The 20,355-nt window shown below is 42.7% G+C and overlaps 1 protein-coding gene across 1 annotated transcript in view; it reads right to left on the bottom strand.

Annotated features, from left to right (window-relative positions):
- Positions 1 to 20,355, bottom strand: part of CAMKMT (calmodulin-lysine N-methyltransferase) — a 594,390-nt gene that overhangs the window by 556,348 nt on the left and 17,687 nt on the right. The window contains exon 3 of the mRNA XM_077282404.1: positions 17,899 to 17,963. Coding sequence (XP_077138519.1) covers positions 17,899 to 17,963 — 65 coding nt within the window. The remainder of the gene's footprint in view (positions 1 to 17,898; positions 17,964 to 20,355) is intronic.

Genomic DNA, 20,355 nt, shown 5'->3' with positions numbered 1-20,355 from the left:
GCAAGCACCGCCGGTTGGACAGGGGCCGGATGGAGTTAGCACCGCATAGCAGGCTGAGCACAGCATAGTAAATGCTCAGCAAAAACACCGGACGCCATCTTTAAAAGATGAACCCAGGTAGTTCACAGTCACTGGGTACAGGGTTCCAGACACAGGACTTCAGGAACATAACACAGAGGACACAGTTCAGACAGGGTCAGGTACTGGAACGGAAACAGGATCAAGAGTTCACACCTGAAAATGCAGCCCTCAGGGAGGCGGGAAAAACAAAACACAAACAGAAACGGATCTGGGTACTCAGCCCCCAGTGCAGGCGGATGAACAGGTATCAGCTTTCCCAGAACTGAACGCAGGCAGAACAGGAGCTGAACGCCTCACACACAAAGCAGTACTCAGAAACATAATGCGATGCTCTGGCAATGCCCAACAGGAAAGAGGGAGTTTATATAGGAGCTGCCCCTCAGCAATAGGCTGGGGAAAGCAAACAGAAACTATTACAGAACAGTCAGCACAGGAACTGAGGCTTAGGGCACCTGTCAGCGGCTGCAAGCCTGAACACACGTGGAAAGTCATGCACCAGCTGCAGAGGACCTTGCAACCTGCGAATAGCTTCCACAGCGGCAGCCAGGGACCGCACATGCGGATGGTCATGCAGTGGAGCAAAGACATCACAACACATGTACAGCTACGCAGCAGAGCAGGGAACTGAGCAGCATCCATACAGGTAACAGACAACAGTATCCCTGCTAGTTAGGGCGAGAGGAGCAAAGGGTTAAAGCAGAGACTTGCAGAGTAACGCCGGAGAAGGAAGGTACAAACCCACCGGCGTTACATAATGCACTCATCATCCATGGCCTGTATGCTCGCTCACCATGCAAGTCTCCATTGCTGAGCAAAAAACATGTTTAAGAGCATTTAAAGAATTTCTCAACAACATTTAGACAAGCCTGAGAAATACTAGGAAAATATAGTCTAGTCAGATGAGACCAAAATTGAACTCTTTGGATGCCATAATAGACTCCATGTTTGGAGGACAAAAGGCACTGTATATCACCCCAAAAACACAATACAACTGTGGAATTTGAAGATGAGAACATCATGAAGTGCGGCTGTTGTTTAGCATATGGCACTGACAGACATCATATGGAAGGATAGAAGGAAGGATAAATGGATAAATGTATCACGACATTCTAGATAAAAATCTGCTGCCATCTACCAGGATAATGAAGATGAAACAAGGGTGGACATTTCAACAGGACAATGATCCCAAACACACAGCCAAGGAAACTCTCAATTGGTTTTAGAGAAAGGAAATAAAGCTGCTAGAACGGCCCAACCAATCATCGGACCTAAATCTAATAGAACATTTATGAAAGAAACTAAAGCTCCGAGTTCATAGAAGGAGCCCACAGAACCTTCAGAATGTGAAGAGTGTTTGCGTGAAAAAATGGGCTAAAATCACACCTGAGCAATGCATGCGACTAGTTTCTCCATACAGTAGGCATCCTGAAGTTTGAATCACCAACAAAGGCTTTGGTATGAAGTATTAAAGGGATTGTTCACTACTAGAACAACCTAACCTCTTCTTAAACTAAATGTTCGGCCCCAATAAAATAATAAAGCCTGAATATGAAGAGGAAGTCAGAGATCAGCTGTAGACCGGACTTCCTCTTCATAGTCAGTTTGTCAGAGGGCGAAGACAGTGACGCCAGTGTTGATTGGGCACCAGGCATCACGTGTCATTTCACCGCATCACAGCCCTGGGGAGAGCGATTGCCGACACCGCGGGAAGTAAGGCGGCACAGGAGGTGAGTACTGACTATTATTTTTTCGGGGCATGACATTTAGTTTAAGAAGTTGTCCTAGTATCCTAGTAGTGAACAACATCTTTAAATAAATTTCAGTAAGCGTGTTCAATACTTTTGCCTGTGTCAGTTCTCATTATTACACAACTTAAATTTATGGACATCTATGGTTTGATTTCTTTTCCTGTGCGGATTGGATGGGTTGTTATTGACATCTGGTGAGAATTTCAAATTTAACTTTGAAAATTGGTGACATGTTCAATGCTTAATTCACCCGCTGTATTTGTTTCATGGATCCAAATATGATCGAAAAAAAAAAAAAAAAAAAGTAAGCCGAGATTTTCAGCACATTTTATTGTGCTGAAAACGCCCCCCTCGGCTTATACACGAGTTATGGTCCAGAAAGCTGGCGGGGGAGGGTTAGCGAAGGAGCAGCAGCAGGAGCCGGCTAACAGAAGACATCATACTCACCCTCCTCGCACTGTCGCTGCATCTCCGTCGCTGCATCTCCGTCCCGGCACCGGAGGCTCTTCCTGTGCTGAGCGGTCATGTGGTACCGCTCACTAAGGTAACGAATATGCACGCATCTCCACTCTCATAGGCGTGGAGCGCATATTCATTACCTTAATGAGCGGTATCACATGACCGCTCAGCACAGAAGAGCTGCCGAGCTGGGACAACGGAGATGCAGCGATGGCGTGAGGAGGGTGAGTAAGACGGGGGGGGGGAGTGAGCCATGCATACATCGATGGGACGGGGGTGAGCCATGCGGGACCGGGGAAGCGATGCATACAGTAGGGGGAGCCACACATACCAGGACAGGATGGGCGGGAGCCACACATAGCAGGACAGGACGGGGGAGTCACACATACGAGGACAAAACGGGATAGCCACATACCAGGACAGGATGGGAGCCACATACCAGGACAGCAAAGGGGGGAGCCACACATAGCAGCACAGGACGGGGGGAGCCACACATACCAGCACAGGATGGAAGGGAGCCACACACATACCAGCACAGGACAGGGGGGAACCACACGTACCAGACAAAAGGGGGTAGCCACATACCGACAGGACGGGGGAGCCACACATACCAGGACAAAACGGGGTAGCCACATACCAGGACAGTAACGGGGGGAGCCACACATAGCTGCACAGGAAGGGGGGAGCCACACTTATCAGCACAGGACGGGGGGAACCACACATACCAGGACAGGACAGGGGAGCCACATACCAGGACAGCAATGGGGGGAGCCACGCATACCAAAATAGCGATGGGGGAGCCACACATAGCAGGACAGCGACAGGGGGAGCCACGCATAGCAGGTCAGGGATGAGGGGACAATGCATACCCGGCTTATACTCGAGTCAATAAGCTTACCCAGTTTTCCGTGGCAAAATTAGGTGCCTCGACTTATACTTGGGTCGGCTTATACTCGAGTATATATGGAATATAAAAAATAAAACAGCACACCATTCAATCAGTGGGTGCACAGGCAAATTATCCGTATATTTACCAAAAATATAGTAGTAGTAAAAAATGGGAAGAAGCACTCCAATAATTACCAAAGGATAAGGTGGACTTTATTTGGCCCACATCCAAATCCCCTTAAATATATACATAACATACATGAAACAATCCCTTTAAATATGTAAATTGAATATAGAAGACAAATCTATTTACATAAAGTGAACAAAAATATTAGTCGATCCCTTTAAATATAGAATTTGATGACAGATAAACTTGGAAATATTAACATATCTAGCAATGAGTGAGGATGATAAAAAAAAGAAATAACACCAAGGAGGAGGAGGTGTTGTGAAATCTGATGAAATGTACATTTGCCCTTGAATAAAGAAGAAACAGAAGCAACAGAAAAACAAAAAAAATCGTACGCACCATCCGTAACATGAATACAAAAACATGTGCAATAGGGGGAAGGAAGGTCACGCAGATACAGGGCGGCCTCCTGTTTATTTGTGCAATAATCTAAACATCAAACACATAATTAACTATTGTACAGAAAAAAAATATATAAAGTTTAAAAGGGAATTTATACTGTATAAGGCTCAAGGTTTCGGCCCCTGCCGGCAGATGTTGACTAAACAAGTGACCTTGTATAGATCATTCTCCTCGCCGAGCAATGCAGATTACAATCATTATGTATACAAAAATCCATTTTATCATTTAACGTATGACTTATCTCACATTCTTGCTCCATTAATTGTTTTATTCGGGTATTCATTGACTGATAATATAATGACAGGAATCAAAGAGCAGAAGTACGATTTAGAAAATAAATAAATAATGGTAGAAACTAAGCGCAAATACAACTATAAGTACTGTATGCTAATATCTTATCTATTTCAATTTTCAGCTAAAATTCCATGTAAATATCTTTCTGCCCAGAAAAGACAAAAATATTACTTTCAGAATACTTTTGTCCTTTTTGGGCATTCTAAAATCTTTAAAAAAAAAAAAAAAAAAAAAAAGTGTGATCCTAAACTTGTAGAATCTATTTTATCTACATGACACTGCTTGTTTGTGGTTATTTGTAATGAACCGTGCCATTTTTTTACTAATTAGTAAAAACTTGGTAAGGCTATGTATGTATGTGCACATAGAGCTTAGGCTCCTAAATCCTCCTCAAAATTCAATTTTATTAAAGGGGTTGTCTGGGACTTTAACATTGATGGCCTATGCTTAGTTTAGGTCATCAATATCTATATTTATTTTCTATTGGAAATTCACTTTGTTGTTCACATGAGTTTTCCGAATGTTTTTTTTTTTTTTTTAACTCCTAGTGGGTAAAAGAAAGTGCATGCCATTGTGGTGAAATTTACTCCAATCTACATAATGATAATTGAAAAGGCTGCTAAAAAAAAATTACAACTCCTCCAAAAACGTTTCTTTAAAAGGTATATGCACACAGAAATTTCTTGAGCCAGTCAAAAATGACTTTTTAAGTGAAAAAAATACTAAAAACTAAGAGTCCCTAGTGGTTGATAGCTTTTAATGGCTATCTGAAAAAAAATGGTAACACATAGCAACGTTTCCACACTACTCCGGTCTCTTCATCGGGCATACTGTAGTTTAACAAAAAATCTGAAGAGTAACATACAGTCATGGCCGAAAGTGTTGGCACCCTTTAAATTGTTTGCAGAAAATGAAGTATTTTTCCCATGAAATAATGATTAATCACAACAGGACACAGAAATAATGCAATAGATAAGACAAATGACGTGAAGCAGAACGATCAATATGGAAAGGGGAAAAACAATTGTGGCAGTAAATATTGGAGCAGTTCATAGATATGGAGTGTGTAAGATGTAGATACGCGCATTTCACGTCGGCGTCCTCGGGGGGCCAAGATCAAGGAAGCCGATGCGAAACGCGCGTAGGGCGTGTGTATACATCTATGGACATAGATATGGGTAAGAGCTAATGATGAGAATACTAGCTCCTCCAATTCATGAGTTCTTTTATTGAGTGGTCACTGACCTTAAAAAACTCTGGGATATCCGAATGACTATACTTATGTGGTAGCAGGGAGCTTGCCACCCTCTGATATAGATTGCTGCACTGTCACTTTATATATACATATAGTTTAGTAAAGGGTTTACTTTGGCTCTGGGATTATCCTTTCCCGATTCGCATGTCTTTGATGTGACAACATTTTTTACTGGTGCACTATTATTAAAACTATATCATTTTAAAAAATTACGCAATTCTTGGTGGTTAATACGCTCCAGTTTTCTGTACTTCAACCCAATTTTGTGTAGTAGCATGTCATCAGTGTTTAACAAAAAAAAGCGAATTCATAAAAATAAAAAGGCACAAATAAACTAAGAATTCGGTACAAAAAAAAGAAGCAAAACATACAAATCTACACAAAAAAAAGGCGCAAGAGGCAATGAATCAGTACCTATATACAGTGCTCAAAAAATAAAGGGAACACTAATATACCACATCCTAGATATCTCTGAATTAAATATTCCAGTTGCAAATTTTTATTCATTGCATAGTGGAATGTGTTCAGAACTAAAAAACATAACAATTATCAATGTAAATCAAAATGAATATCCCATGGAGGTCTGGATTTGGAATGATGCTCAAAATCAAAGTGGAAAATCAAATTACAGGCTTTCCAACTTCAGTGAAAATGCCTCATGACAAGGAAAAGATGCTCAGTATTGTGTGTGGCCTCCACGTGCCTGTATGAATGAACTCCCTACTGTACAATGCCTGGGCATGCTCCTGATGAGGCGGCGGATGGTCTCCTGAGGGTTCTCCTCCCAGACTTGGACTAAAGCATCTGCCAACTCCTGGACAGTCTGTGGTGCAACGTGACGTTGGTGGATGGAGCGAGACATGATGTCCCAAATGTGCTCAATCGGATTCAGATCTGGGTAACAGGCGGGCCAGTCCATAGCTTCAATGCCTTCATCTTGCAGGAACTGCTGACACGCTCCAGCCACATGAGTTCTGGCACTGTTCTGCATTACGAGGAACCCAGGGCCAACCGCACCAGCATATGGTTTCACAAGGGGTCTGAGGATCTCATCTCGGTACCTAATGGCAGTCAGGCTACCTTTGTTGAGCACATGGAGGGCTGTGCGGCCCTCCAAAGAAATGCCACACCATTACTGACCCACTGCCAAACTGGTTAGGCTGAAGGATGTTGCAGGCAGCAGAGCGCTCTCCACGGCATCTCCAGACTCTGTCTCCTCTGTCACATGTGCTCAGTGTGAACCTGCTTTCATCTGTGAAGAGCACAGGGCGCCAGTGGCGAATTTGCCAATCCTGGTGTTCTGTGGCAAATGCCAAGCGTCCTGCACGGTGTTGGGCTGTGAGCACAACCCCCATCTGTGGACGTCTGGCCCTCAGACCATCCTCATGGAGTCAGTTTGTAACCGTTTGTGCAGACATATGCACATTAGTGGCCAGCTGGAGGTCATTTTGCAGGGCTCTGGCAGTGCTTCTCCTGTTCCTCCTTGTACAAAGGCTGGTTGTTGCCCTCCTACGGCCCCCTCCATGTCTCCTGGTGTACTGGCCAGTCTCCTGGTAGCGCCTCCAGCCTCAATGCACAAAACATCACAGAAAAACCCCCCCACAAAACATGGATAAGACAGGTGACATGAAGCAGAATTATCATGGGTGATAAACAGTTATGTCCATAAATATTGGACCAGTTCTTAGATAGGGAATGTTTTATTGTCCTCTGATTGGGGTCTGGTTCTGTTGTGATGACCACACATGGTCTGAAGGTCAAATTCCTTAGTTGATGTAAAAACTGGACACCTCCACCTGAATGCAACCCTCATTTGGATAAATATATCGACTCCTTCAGACATTTGATAAAATCCATCAACATAGATACTAACAGAAGACAAGTATCCAACATCAGTGCCCAGGAGAGAAAGGCCATACAGTCTCTGAAAGCCAACAAAGAAATCATCATCAAACCTGCTGACAACAGAGGTGTAAGGCTACGTTCACACGTTGCGGTTTTTGCTGCGGATCCGCAGCGGTTTTGACACTGCAGATCCGCAGCAGTTTTCCATGCAGGGTACAGTACAATGTTACCCTATGGAAAACAAAAACCACTCTGCCCACGATGCGGAAAATTCATTGCGGAACCGCTGCGGAAAAAAAGAAGGAGCATGTCACTTCTTTCTGCAGATTCCGCAGCAGTTTTCAACATGCACCAATAGGAAAGTGCAGTTGAAAACCCGCAGAAGAATCCGCAGAAGAAACCGCATGAAAATCCGCAGTGAAAACCGCAGCGGTTTTTCACTGCGGATTTTCAAAAACCGCTGCGGAAAAATCCGCAGAAGAATCCGCAACATGTGCACAAGCCCTAACAGTCATGATGAACACATCAGACTATATGAAGGAAGCAAACAGACAACTTATGGACACACGCTACTACAAAAAATTGGAGTCGGATCCTACACAGGACTATTAGAGTATGTGCACACGTCAGGATTTCTGGCAGAAATTTTCTTGACAAAAACCGGACATTTCTGCCAGAAATCCAAAAGCGTTTTTTTCGTGGTTTTTTTTTTTTTGCGTTTTTGACGCGGTTTTTTTTTTGCGTTTTTTTTCCCAATGCATAGAATAGCGGGAAAAGGAAAAAAAAAACGCAAAATTAATGAACATGCTGCTTTTTTTACCGCGATGAGTTTTTTTTTGTGGAAAAAAACGCATCATGTGCACAAAACATGCAGAATGCATTCTAAATGATAGAATGCATAATGCATGCGTTTTTAATGAGTTTTTATAGCGTTTTTATTGCGAAAAAACACAAAAAAAAAACGCGAGAAAACCTGAACGTGTGCACATACCCTTACAAGGAACTAAACAAGTTGGTATCTTGTCTGCCTGACAAATCCACAAGAGCCGATGACCTAATACCAGAAAGAACAGGGACATTCTACACGCTTCCCAAAATCCACAAATCTGGAAATCCAGGAAGACCAATTATTTCATGTGTGGGCACCTTACTGAGCAGGTATCTGGATGGGTAGAGGGTGTTCTTAAACCCCTGGTAAAGGACACACCCAGCTTCATTCAGGACACAACTGACCTATTGAATAAACTATCAGCAATAGGTCCTCTACCAGAAGGAACCATCCTGGTCACCATGGATGTGGATTCTTTGTACTCCAATATCCCACACCAGGATGGATTAAATGCCTGCAAATTCTTCCTGGAAAACACAGGGACTGATGCAAATTCTGTGGTAAAACTTATAAAATTCATCCTCACTCACAATTACTTTGAATTTGACAACAAGATCTATCTACAGGAGACTGGCACAGCAATGGGAAGTAAAATGGCCCCACAGTATGCAAATCTCTTCATGGCCAAGCTTGAAAGCGACTTTTTGTCCTCATGTCCCATCAGGCCTCTGGCGTACTACCGCTACATTGATGATATTTTAGTCATCTGGACGGAGTCTGAGCAACAGCTAAAGACGTTCCATGAACAGTTTAATCAATTTCATCCCACCATCAACTTGACACTCAACTACTCCTGCACTGAAATTAACTTTTTGGACACCATCATTAAGCTGCAAAACAATAAAATAGAGACATCCCTGTATCAGAAGCCAATCGACCGTCCAACATACCTTAAATGGGACAGTTTCCATCCAAAACACATAAAAAACTCTATTGTCTACGGCCAAGCCATCAGATACAATCGTATATGTTCCAACCCAATGGATAGGGATGAACACCTGGGTCGCCTCAGGAAGACCTTTTTGAATCAGGGCTACCATCCAAGAACAATTGAAAATCAGATCACAAGAGCCACCAGAATATCAAGGAATCACCTGCTACATTACAAAGCTAAAGAAGAAAATAACCGGGTACCTCTAGTAGTTACCTACAATCCAAATCCGGAGGTGATAAGGGGAGCTGCACGGAAATTACAACCTTTACTACAAAAAGATGCCCGCTTACAATCCATTTTCCCAGACCCCCCACTACTGTGTTTTAGGCAGCCCCCAAATCTAAGAAGCATCATTCTAAAAAGCTCCCTGTCCTCTCCAACAGCTGCAGGTACCTTTCCCTGCAATCAGAAAAAATGTAAAACCTGTCCATTTATAATGACCACGGACAAGATAAAGATCCCCAATTCACATCAGGACTACAAGATACCAGGTACTTTCAGCTGCGTCACTTCTAATGTGGTGTACCTAATTATTTGTACTAAGTGTCCAACTGGGGGTCTGTATGTGGGGGAGACAGGGCAAAAACTGAGAACAAGGATGAATTCTCACCGCCATACAATAAGAGAAAAAAGAATAGATATACCTGTGGCAATACATTTCTGTCTCCCCAATCATACCATTATGGGCATGAAATTACTTGTTTTAAAAGGTAACTTCAAATCTCAAAGAGACAGAAGAATATGGGAATATAAACTGATGATGACCTTTGACAGTCTTAGTGCAGGAATGAATGTGTTGCATGGATTTATGTCTTTTTACATCAACTAAGGAATTTGACCTTCAGACCATGTGGGGTCATCACAACAGAACCAGACCCCAATCAGAGGACAATAAAACATTCCCCATCTAAGGCTACGTTCACATTTGCGGTCAGCGCCGCAGCGTCGGGCGCCGCAGCGGCGCCGCATGCGTCATGCGCCCCTATATTTAACATGGGGGCACATGGACATGCGTTGTGCTGCGTTTAGCGCCGCATGGCCGCAAGCGTTGGACGCAAGAAACGCATCCAGTTGCATTTTTTTTGCGTCCAACTTGCGGCCAAAAACGACGCATGCGGCGCAAAACGCAGCGTTTTAGCGTGCGTTTTGCCGCGGTTTTGTTTGCGTTGTGCGCTGCGGCGCCGACGCTGCGGCGCACAACGCAAATGTGAACGTAGCCTTAGAACTGGTTCAATATTTATGGACATAACGGTTTATCACCCATGGTAATTCTGCTTCATGTCACCTGTCTTATCCATGTTTTGTGGTTTTTTTCTGTGATGTTTTGTGCATATATGTGTGATTCTACAGAATTTCTTTTAGTCTATGCCGGATGAAGAGGCCTGAGTAGTCTCGAAAGCTTGCAATTTGTTACCATCTTTTCAGTTAGCCATTAAAAGGTATCAACCACTGAGGACTCTCAATTCTAAATATTTTTCTATCTACTGGCTAACACGTTACCAATATATATATCTTTCCTTGATAATTACCAATAATTTCCATCTGTTGTCTATTCCATTTGCACAACAGCATGTGAAATTGATTGTCAATCAGTGTTGCTTCCTAAGTGGACAGTTTGATTTCACAGAAGTTGGATTTACTTGATTCTGTTGATTAAGCGTTCCCTTTATTTTTTTGAGCAGTGTATTTATCCAAATGAGGGTTGTGTCCATACTAACCTCTTCTTGGCCATCATGATCCCCCTTCCTTCAGTCAAGGGGCTTCTGAATCTTCTATGTCATTAAAATATTTCCTCATGCGTAGTCTACTGAAGTAATTTTCCATAACGCTGCAGCCCTGGACACTTAAGCCCTAGATAAAACACAGTCAGTGTTTTCCTGAAGCGTCATATGCTTCAAAACCTATGCGGGTACGCGGACATCTAACAGATGTGTGCACATACCCTTAGAGAGTGTTTTTTTCCTGAAGTGTTTTTTTTTTCAGCCATTTGATTGGACAGTACATAGTTTGGAAAAATTTCCATCAGGAGATTGTTCAAAAGAACTGAAATGCACTTTCTTTCTAAAACCAGGCATTTTTGAAAACCCAACTGTAATGGGTACATGGTCTATCTCTTCGAGAAACCCAACTCTTCCATAATACTATTCTACCGATAAAAAGAAGGGCACAACGGTACAATAAACACAATTTATAGAGGTCCTCTAAAATAAATAAATAAATAAATAAATAAATAAATAAATAAATAAATAAAATGAAAACCTCCCTCAACCGAGATGGATGTCCTATAACACAAACATGTAAAACAAAAAGTTATAAGGGGTAACCAGCTTTCACATCAAAAACAGGGTTCATAAAAAGCGCTAGTTTCATTAGTTCGGTTCGCGAGGGTGCTGCATTTTCTTTGATGCAAAACTAGAAAAAAAATTTACAAACATAATGATTGTTCTTAATATCTGTGCCTTAGCAAATTCAGTACGTCTGTCCCTTTCAATGAGCGTGATATTTTAAGCTGAATGACAACATTTATAATTGTTACAGAACCAACGGGAGTCTGAATGAATAAATGGTACGAAACATCAAGCCATTCCACCTGTAAACTAAACATGACTACCACTCAAGAGACAAATCCGGTAATTAAATGCGTGATTACCTGTATTTTAATGTGAATAGAAAGCTTGAGTAACTAACAATGATTCTAGTTTCAGTAAAATAGCTTCATAAAGCTCTCTCTTTAGACACACAATGCACTACGAGAGCAAAACATTTACTCTCAAAAAGGCTGACGGCTCCGTTTAGCTCTTTGGCACAATTCAAGTGACAGCTTATAAAAGAGAGAAAAAAAAGGACAAAACACTGAGAAAAGAAAAGTTATTGTCTTTGTAAGATTAATCCAAACACACGGCAATAAGACAAGTTAACAGATTACACGTACTGAAATAGAGAGATACATAAAACTAAGCCTGAAAGTAAGGAGCTCAATAGAACGTCACCTCTTCGGGGTCCATTGTAGAAAGGAAGATTTACGTCTGCGTTGGGTTCATTGTGTACCCATAAACATGAGGGTGACAAGGTGATGACTTAAAAGGGAAACGGTCACCAAGAAAATGCAGTCCAGACACCATACGATAAAGCAGGGGGAGCAGAGTTAACTGACTTATAGTTTTGTAGGAAAAGATTCAGTATGACCTGTGATTTCATAATTTAAATATCTGCTTTTCCTGGGATTTTTGGTGATCCGTGAGATGTTCAGAGATTGGGCCCACTTTTCTATAACCTAACCCTGCTTTATTCTTCTGCACAACTTTATCCCTGACCTGTCTGGTGAGCTCCTTGGTTTTCATGATGCTGTTTGATCTCTAATGTTCTCAGACAAACCTCTGAGGCCTTCACAGAACAGCTGCAGTAATGCTGAGAATGAATTATATGCAATTTACATATTATGGGACTTCTGGAGGCAATTGATTTTATTTAGGAGTATTGGGGGGGCTTAATAAAAATGCACGTCACAATTTTCAAATTTATATTTTCAAAACAATTAGAAAACTATTTAAAATTTCATTTACACGTCAGAAATATTTGCTACTTAGTCATGGCATGTCACGTAAAATCCCAATAAAGTACATGTAACAATGTGGGTGTAAGTTTTCAAAATTGTGTAAAAGTTCAAGGAGTATGCATATGGAGTGCCCCACCAGGGCAGCAGGGTACTTGGTACTGGGTCCGGTCTTAAAGGGGATGTCACGGTGGCTGCGACTCGGTCCGTGGCCCTGGGCATCCAATAAAAGGGGGGAACGGTCTTTTAAGGGAAAAGTGTACATAAGTCTGTCGTGACGCCACCTGTGGTGTTCGGTCAATAGTGGGACCGAAGCTGCGTTAAAGGGGTCCTCTGGGGGATGTTATTGCAGCACGGATGGTACACTTCCCACAGGTGAAGCGGGGTCCCCAGGGGTCTTAAGTTGTAAGACATAGGTGGTATGTGCCGGTGAATAAAGATAGGACACGAGTTGTAAGTCTTTACCTGGTTTACTGTAGTTGGCAGGCCACAGTCCAGGGTACCAGGCACGGATGATGGTATGGCCAGGCCGGGCCAGAGGCAATGGAGGGTACCCTTGTTCCAGTAGAGGTCGGTGAGCCTTTCCAACTAGTGCTTGCTGTATATGAGGTCCCTGCTGCCTGAAGCTTCCTGCAGAGTCCTCTATATCCCCCTGTCCTGAGACAGGTACCTGCATGACGGGCAGCTTGAGCCTTGTAACAGGGACTCTATCATGCTCCTAGGTGCTGCTGCGTCTCAGGTGTGGTGTGGGCAATGTCTGTATGATCTTATGCCCTCCGTTTCTGCCAAGTGTCGTACAGTTCCACTAAGGCCTCGGTCTCCCGGTACCCGGCTACTGAGCTCTGGCTCTGAGGGTGTCCTTCTGCTTTTCCCCTCTGAGCCCTGTTCCTCTCCTTTGCTCCTTCCCTCTGTAGCTCCACCACATACAACCCTTCGGGTTATCTGTCCTTTCCAGAGGCTGCAGCTCCCTCGTGGCTGCTAGGCCTCTCTGTCTGCACTCAGTTCCAGACTTCCTTCTCCTTCAGTGTCTCTATCAGACTGGCCTAACTCCTCCTCCAGGTCAGGATACATATAGCTCAGGGAAGCTCCCCTGAATCCGGGTCCTGAGCTCCCCCTCCTGGCCTGGATTTTGAATATGTTGTGTGTGGGTGCCTTACCTGGTGAAGAGAACTCCATTGCCCCTGAGCATGACATTACCTTTCCAAAAGGAAAAGCAACATCACTGCAGCAGCCGGTTACCTGGGGTGCTGCACATACTTTTTCAAGGCACTGATATATATTTATTTAGTGTGGTGATAAGTGATGCTTACAAACAAGCAATCCCTGTATGTGTTGCGGCTGTCTAACAGCAGCGAGACATGCAGCCAAGGAGACTAAAAAAAAAAAAAAAATTCCAGCACTTTTCTCTTGAGCCCCATTGATATAATATGTGTCTCATATTATAGGTTAAACAAAAAATAAATTGAGAATTTTTTTCTATGCATCTCAAAAGATCAATCATGCCTTCCCGGTTCCTCCTCGCTGTCCTCTCTATGGCAGTAGGACAACTGGCTGCAGCAGGATCCTCCCCCCTCTGCCTTTTTTAAAAGACAAAAGTGATGTAAAAGCCTGACACCTCAGATAAACTCTCAGATGAAAATTTAAGAGACACGTGCACACATTCTTCTCTGTGAAAGATAGAAAATACTAGAAATCCTGTACAGAATACAATAGTCAAAATTCCCTTAAAAAAAAAAGGGAATTCATGCATTTCTTCTTGATCTCCTGTGATCTAAGGTATCTTGTATTGCAAATGAATCTGAGAAATATGTAAAGAATTATTTTCTATATATTGTATCAGAAAAAAAAAAGAAGTCAACATTGGCTCCTCCTCACTGTCCTCTCTGTGGCAGTAGTACAACCAGCTGCACCAGGATCCTCCCCCCACTGGCTTATCTAAGTAATAGGACAAAAACATTGTCACTTCTGATAAACTTACCCCATCAGTCATTCATCAGATGAAAATGTTACAAGACAAATGCACATATTATTTTTATGACGGCACATATTTTTTATGATGGCAGACATCTTGTACGGCGGCTTCTCTGTGAGCAGTGTTGCGTCTAATAGAAAATACTTGTGCTAATGGCTATGCTTTGACAAACACATTTGTTAGATATGATTACATAGGAGAAAAATCTAAGTAAGTTACTAAATGTAAAGTAATCTACTTTACATTATAAGATATATAGAGGTCCACTATGGGTCCACACCCGGGATCAGGTGCCTTAATACTGATCTACAGAAAAAAAATGTAATGTACTTGTTTGCTTGGGTCTTTAAACATTATTTAGAGATAATTTTTAGCTTTTTTTTATTATTCTGTCTAGTCTCTATATATACAAAGATGCTTATGATTTCCCAATATATGGCTCCATTACATGAAATTCTGCGTTTTTTACAGTTATGTAGCAAAAAAATTTAAAAAAAAATTAGAAAAAGAGGTTAAAACAGCAGTCTAAATATCTGCAAAAAACAGGACAATGAAAAGCCGAATTTGCTGTATAACGCAACCAAGCCTTACCTCACCGCTCTCATACATGCCATAGTGACAAGTGCTGTGGCTGCAGCTCCCTCTGCTGCCTTCTGCCCCATCACGCAGGTAAGACTTCAGTGATAGCCACATGCAGGGATACACGGTCATATGGATGGCGTGGTGGTGTGTAACACCGGCCACTGCACCGTTTTTTGGCATCGGTGTAATTCCCGAAAAATCAACAAGATAAATCCCATCCCATGGAAGAGGTAATGACTTCTAAAGCGGGAAATAACCCTTTAACTAAAAACAGATTTGTCACCAAATTTTACAATAAAAACTGAATACATTATTCAAACGATCATCTAGACCTGATGAAGCTGATGTACTTACTTAGAAAAAAAATATATCCGTGGCAGAATTGTTGTATATTCCTACATATTAAAATTAGCTACAGTAAGAATCATACAATGTTAATTTTAATAGTTAAAAAAGGCTTATCCAGCCATTCTGATAAGGATAATTAATAATAAGTACAACAACCTCATCCGGTCTATTTAATAACATATGTTGCTTTTATTGTGAAATTTGGTGACAGATCTGTTTGAAAGCTACTCATCATTGGTCTGATCACTCCTTAGTAACTGAAACTCTTCTCCAAATTATATGTTGTATTTCCTCCTGTGTAGTTGCACCAATATGTAGCTAAGACTTTAAAGAGGTGATCTGTCTTATAAAACTTTGTTAAAAGAGTTCAGCCGAGAAAGGCCATAAAGAGTATTTCTGGGAAACCTTGCACAAACTGTAGTGTGAATTAAACAGCTCCTCCTTGAACAATAAGGCAGCAGATGGACGAAGAATACCGTAATTATCTCTCTAGTCAGTAAGTAGAGCTCTGCCTGTCAAAAGCAGAAAATGGGTTCTGCTGGTCCAGTAACAGGCATTTATTTCATGTTACTTTCCGACTGGTTGATACAACATGAAGAGTAGAAAAAGGACATGATAATGCAGGTGAAAGGACAGACAGATTGACATTGTCTGTGGGGAGGAAGTAATGGACCCCCATACACACCAGTCGGCTGGACCCATCAATAGATGGTTTTGATATTGTTGGTTGAATGAGAATTGGCACCTTTAGTTTCCAGAACAGTTATGGATTGGCGGCAGTGGTCCTGTGAGGCATGCTTAGGATCGGAACCAGGAAGTCTCCACCAGATGAGTAGTCAGGACTTTGGGATGAGTCTGGTGTCAATGAAGTCTGGACCAGAGACTGAAATACTACAGGCATAACAATATCCAAAGGTCAAGTCAGAAGTGTAGTCAGGAACAGCCAGGATTAGCATTACAGGTACCAGTTGTAGGACACAAAGGTCGAGGCAAAAAGTAGTCAAGCAACAAGGCCGAGGTCAGGAACACGAACAAGAGCAAAGAAATCAAAATGCACAGAAACAAGAGCACGAGACGGATAAACCTAAATAACAAGCCACTGAGCATGACACCTGGCTGTGTTTAAAGGGGCTCTATGCAGAAGTGAGCACAGTCAGACAACCCCTTTAAATAGTGAGCCTTGATGACATCTTGTGAGACCTTCATCGGACGGATTGCTATTCAGACAAAGAATCGGAAAGAAGCGCTGGGTAAGAAACGGGTAGCAGCCCAAATGATCTGCGCTACTAGATCACCTCCAGATCTTTTGGTCTGCTACTTGTTTCTTACCCAGCGCTTCTTCCCAATTCTTTGTCTGAATAGTAATCCATCTGATGAAGGTCTGAGAATTAGAACGAAACGTTATTAGAAATAGAATCCAAAAAAGAGGGTAATGTTTTGTTCTAATTTTCAGACCTTCATCAGACGGATTACTATTCAAAGAATCCGGAAGAAGCGCTGAGTAAGAAATGGGTAGAAGCCCAAATGATCTCCACTACATGATCGCTTCCAGATCTTTTGGGCTGCTACTCGTTTCTTATCCAGCGCTTCTTCCCGATTCATTGTCTGAATAAAATCTGTCCGATGAAGGTCTCAGTATTAGACCGAAACGTTGACCTCTTTTTTCAGATTCCATTTCTAATAAAGCATTATCTTCTTTTATGCACACTCGAGAGTGCCGGAACTTTTTTGCCGATCAGAGCTAGCTGCGCTTCAAATTATCGAGTGCTACATAATAAACGCATTCCAGATCGGAATTCTGATTACATTCATTCAAAATTCCGATTGTGTGACTGATCCATGAATACGAGAAGTAGCAAACATTAGGTATGGGCAAGAAAACATACGGTCAGCACTTCTACCGCTCGGCAGATCTCCCTTCAGCTATTATTTTTGCCACATCACCCTCGCAGATTTCTCCTGTCATCGTCAACTTTTTTTCTCTTTTTTTTTTTCTACTCGAAGCGAAGAATTCCCCCAGTTTGGTGAATCGCGGGTATAATGTAGACATATTTATACAAAGCTTAGCACATCAGCTTCTTATTTGACCTCCAAGATAAATATGCCATTCATAAAGCTTTTTTTTTTTTGCCCGCGGCCATACAAACTGTTAGCGCATATTCAGTTAGCAGGCTTTAGCTTCTCATTCCAGCAGGCTTTCCTGCGCCCTAATCTATGTGAATGTACCAGCTGCCTCGCATTCATGCTTGCAAAACCTGTCACAACGTATGCAGATCATTCATAATAAAAAAAAAAAAAAAACAGCGTGAATTATACAGAACCGCCGCGACGTAGGAATCGGAAAACAATTGGGCATCAAGAAATTATCACAATAAAATCGCACAACTTTTGTCATGTAAATCTGCCCGACGAGAAAACAATGCTGAGGATTTCCAGCGACAATGGGAATAGGACTTACACACGTTTCCAGTGTTGTCAAAACTCGTCAGGATGTCAGAAACATTTAAAGCTCCGCGGTTTTGCCTGAAATAATAGATCGGTTCACAATTAATATTAATTTTAGGTACATTCAACACTTATATTTGAAAAACCCTCAAATCTTCCCCCCAAATAAAATAAAAATAATCACATTCTGTCCTTGTCTTTGTCAGTCCCACTACTCGATAAGGCTACTTTCACACTAGCGTTAACTGCAATACGTCGCAAATGCGTCGTTTTGCCAAAACTACGCATCCAGCAAAAGTTCTTGCTGGATACGTTTTTTCGTCATAGACTAACATTAGCGACGCATTTGCGACGCATTGCCAAACGGTGCGTCCGTTTTGCGACGCTTGGGCGTGTGGTAGCGGACCGTCGGGAGCAAAAAACGTTACATGTAACGTTTTTTGCTCCCGACGGTCCGCTTTTTCCGACCGCGCATGCGCGGCCGGAACTCCGCCCCCACCTCCCCGCACTTCCTCGCACCTCACAATGGGGCAGCGGATGCGTGGGAAAAATGCATCCGCTGCCCCCGTTGTGCGGCGGAGACCACGCTAGCGTCGGGAACGTCGGCCCGACGCACGGCGACGGGTTGTTCCCGACGCTAGTGTGAAAGTAGCCTAATGTGCCATCAATAATAATACTCAGTAACATACCCTAGGCTCCGGTTAGACCAGCAATACCTGAACGGTGGCGGTCCAACTCCGAGTATTCGTGTCCCTACGTTGTTCCGCAGGCGCCGCTACATACCTGTAGTTTTTGTAGTGGCTGTGCCTGGTGCTGCAGTTCAGAAATCAGAAATAAGCTGCAATACCAGGTTTGGCCACTACAAAACCTACGGCGCTGTTCCTAAACAAAGAAGAGCCGCTAGGCAGCAGTTGGACCGCCGACGATCCTACACTGTAGTTCTGGCCAGCGGCGTTGTCACACCGGAGGCCTCAACTGTGCCGGAGCAGTATCGGAGGAGCGTCAGGGTGCAGAATCTGGCCAAATCCATCCGCCTACAAGCTCCATATCTAGGAGACTAGACATCTCTATAAACATCTCCACCTTCCTGTGCTTCCTGGTACAACCTTAGGCCCATCGTAAACAGCCCCAAAAATCTGCTCAGCAATTACTGGCTGCGCGGTGACCAGAAACCGACCGTAATTGGCCGAACTGGACATTGTTCAGCTGTTTCCAGTATGTCGAAGACGAGACCGAGACGCAGAGCCCAGCACCGGTCGAGTAAAAACCTGAACGGGATCTATGAGGGTGCGTAATATTTAAGGAAAAATGATTATTCCCTGGGAAACACATTTAAAGACGAAGCAGCAGGTGAGACCCCCAACGTATTAGGCATTTATGGCACATTCTTAGGAATATCCCTTTAAAAAAACAAGAAACCAGAAAGTTGCTTAAAAAATAAATTGGAGAATCATATAGAAGAAAAGAAAAAGTTTTGGCCGAAAAAAAATAAATAAATGCGACTTTATAGAGGGCAAAAAATGTTTTTTTTTGTTTTTGATTTTTTACTTTCCCATTGGTTGCCAACTGTTACCTACCAAACTGGCCTTTGCCTTCCATTGGAAAATCCTTAAAGGGAATCCCTTAAAGGTTTTTGCTATGTAATCTGAGAGCGGTATAACATAAAGGCAGAGATCCTGATTCCAGCAATGTGTCACTTACTGGGCTGCGTTATGCTATTTCAATACAAATCATAGTTTTATCATCAGCAGATTATCAATACGGGACTAGATGTCTCGTGCTTACTGGTCCAACCACGCCCCCCACCACTGATTGGCAGATTTCTGCCAATATACAGTGTACACAGAAAGCTGCCAATCAGTGCAGTGGGCGTGTTTATACAGGGATGAGCATTCTGGGCTCTGCTAGATCTGAAGCAGAGAAAACTGTGATTCTATCACAACCACTGCACCCAGTAAACTAAATGATACATTGCCGGAATCAAGGTCTCTGCCCCTACAACATGCTACTGTCAGATTACAAAGTAAAAACCTGATAACAGATTCCTTTTAATTAACCCACATTCACCTCTCCATTGTCAAGAGCAAATACAACTATCTAGCAAAGTCCTCGCACAACAGCACTAAGCCCAAGTCACTTTTCAGATTGCTTTTTCCACCAGGACTCAAATCACCTGGTAAACAGCAATCTCCGCCGGGCACGTTGCTCTCCCCCGAGAAGCTTAAGGTCTTAAGTTTATTTGTGGCCTCTCTATGCCTCCTTACCAATCAAGCAGAGAGTTTTAGTGATCTGGGAATTATTTCAATACATCCTCAAATCTCAATACATTCCGAAATCACCAGCACAAAAAAAAAAATAATAATCTGGGCTAATCTTGGTGTCACTTGGAAAGAGCAGACGGGCTTAGCAATGTGAGGAGGAGAGGGTTTAGGCGGAATTATCAGGTTTAGCCACTAGAGGGGGGAGAACC

This window comes from Ranitomeya variabilis, chromosome 2, assembly GCF_051348905.1.
Source record: "Ranitomeya variabilis isolate aRanVar5 chromosome 2, aRanVar5.hap1, whole genome shotgun sequence".
Taxonomy (NCBI): domain Eukaryota; kingdom Metazoa; phylum Chordata; class Amphibia; order Anura; family Dendrobatidae; genus Ranitomeya; species Ranitomeya variabilis.
This window is presented reverse-complemented; position numbering and strand designations above follow the sequence as displayed.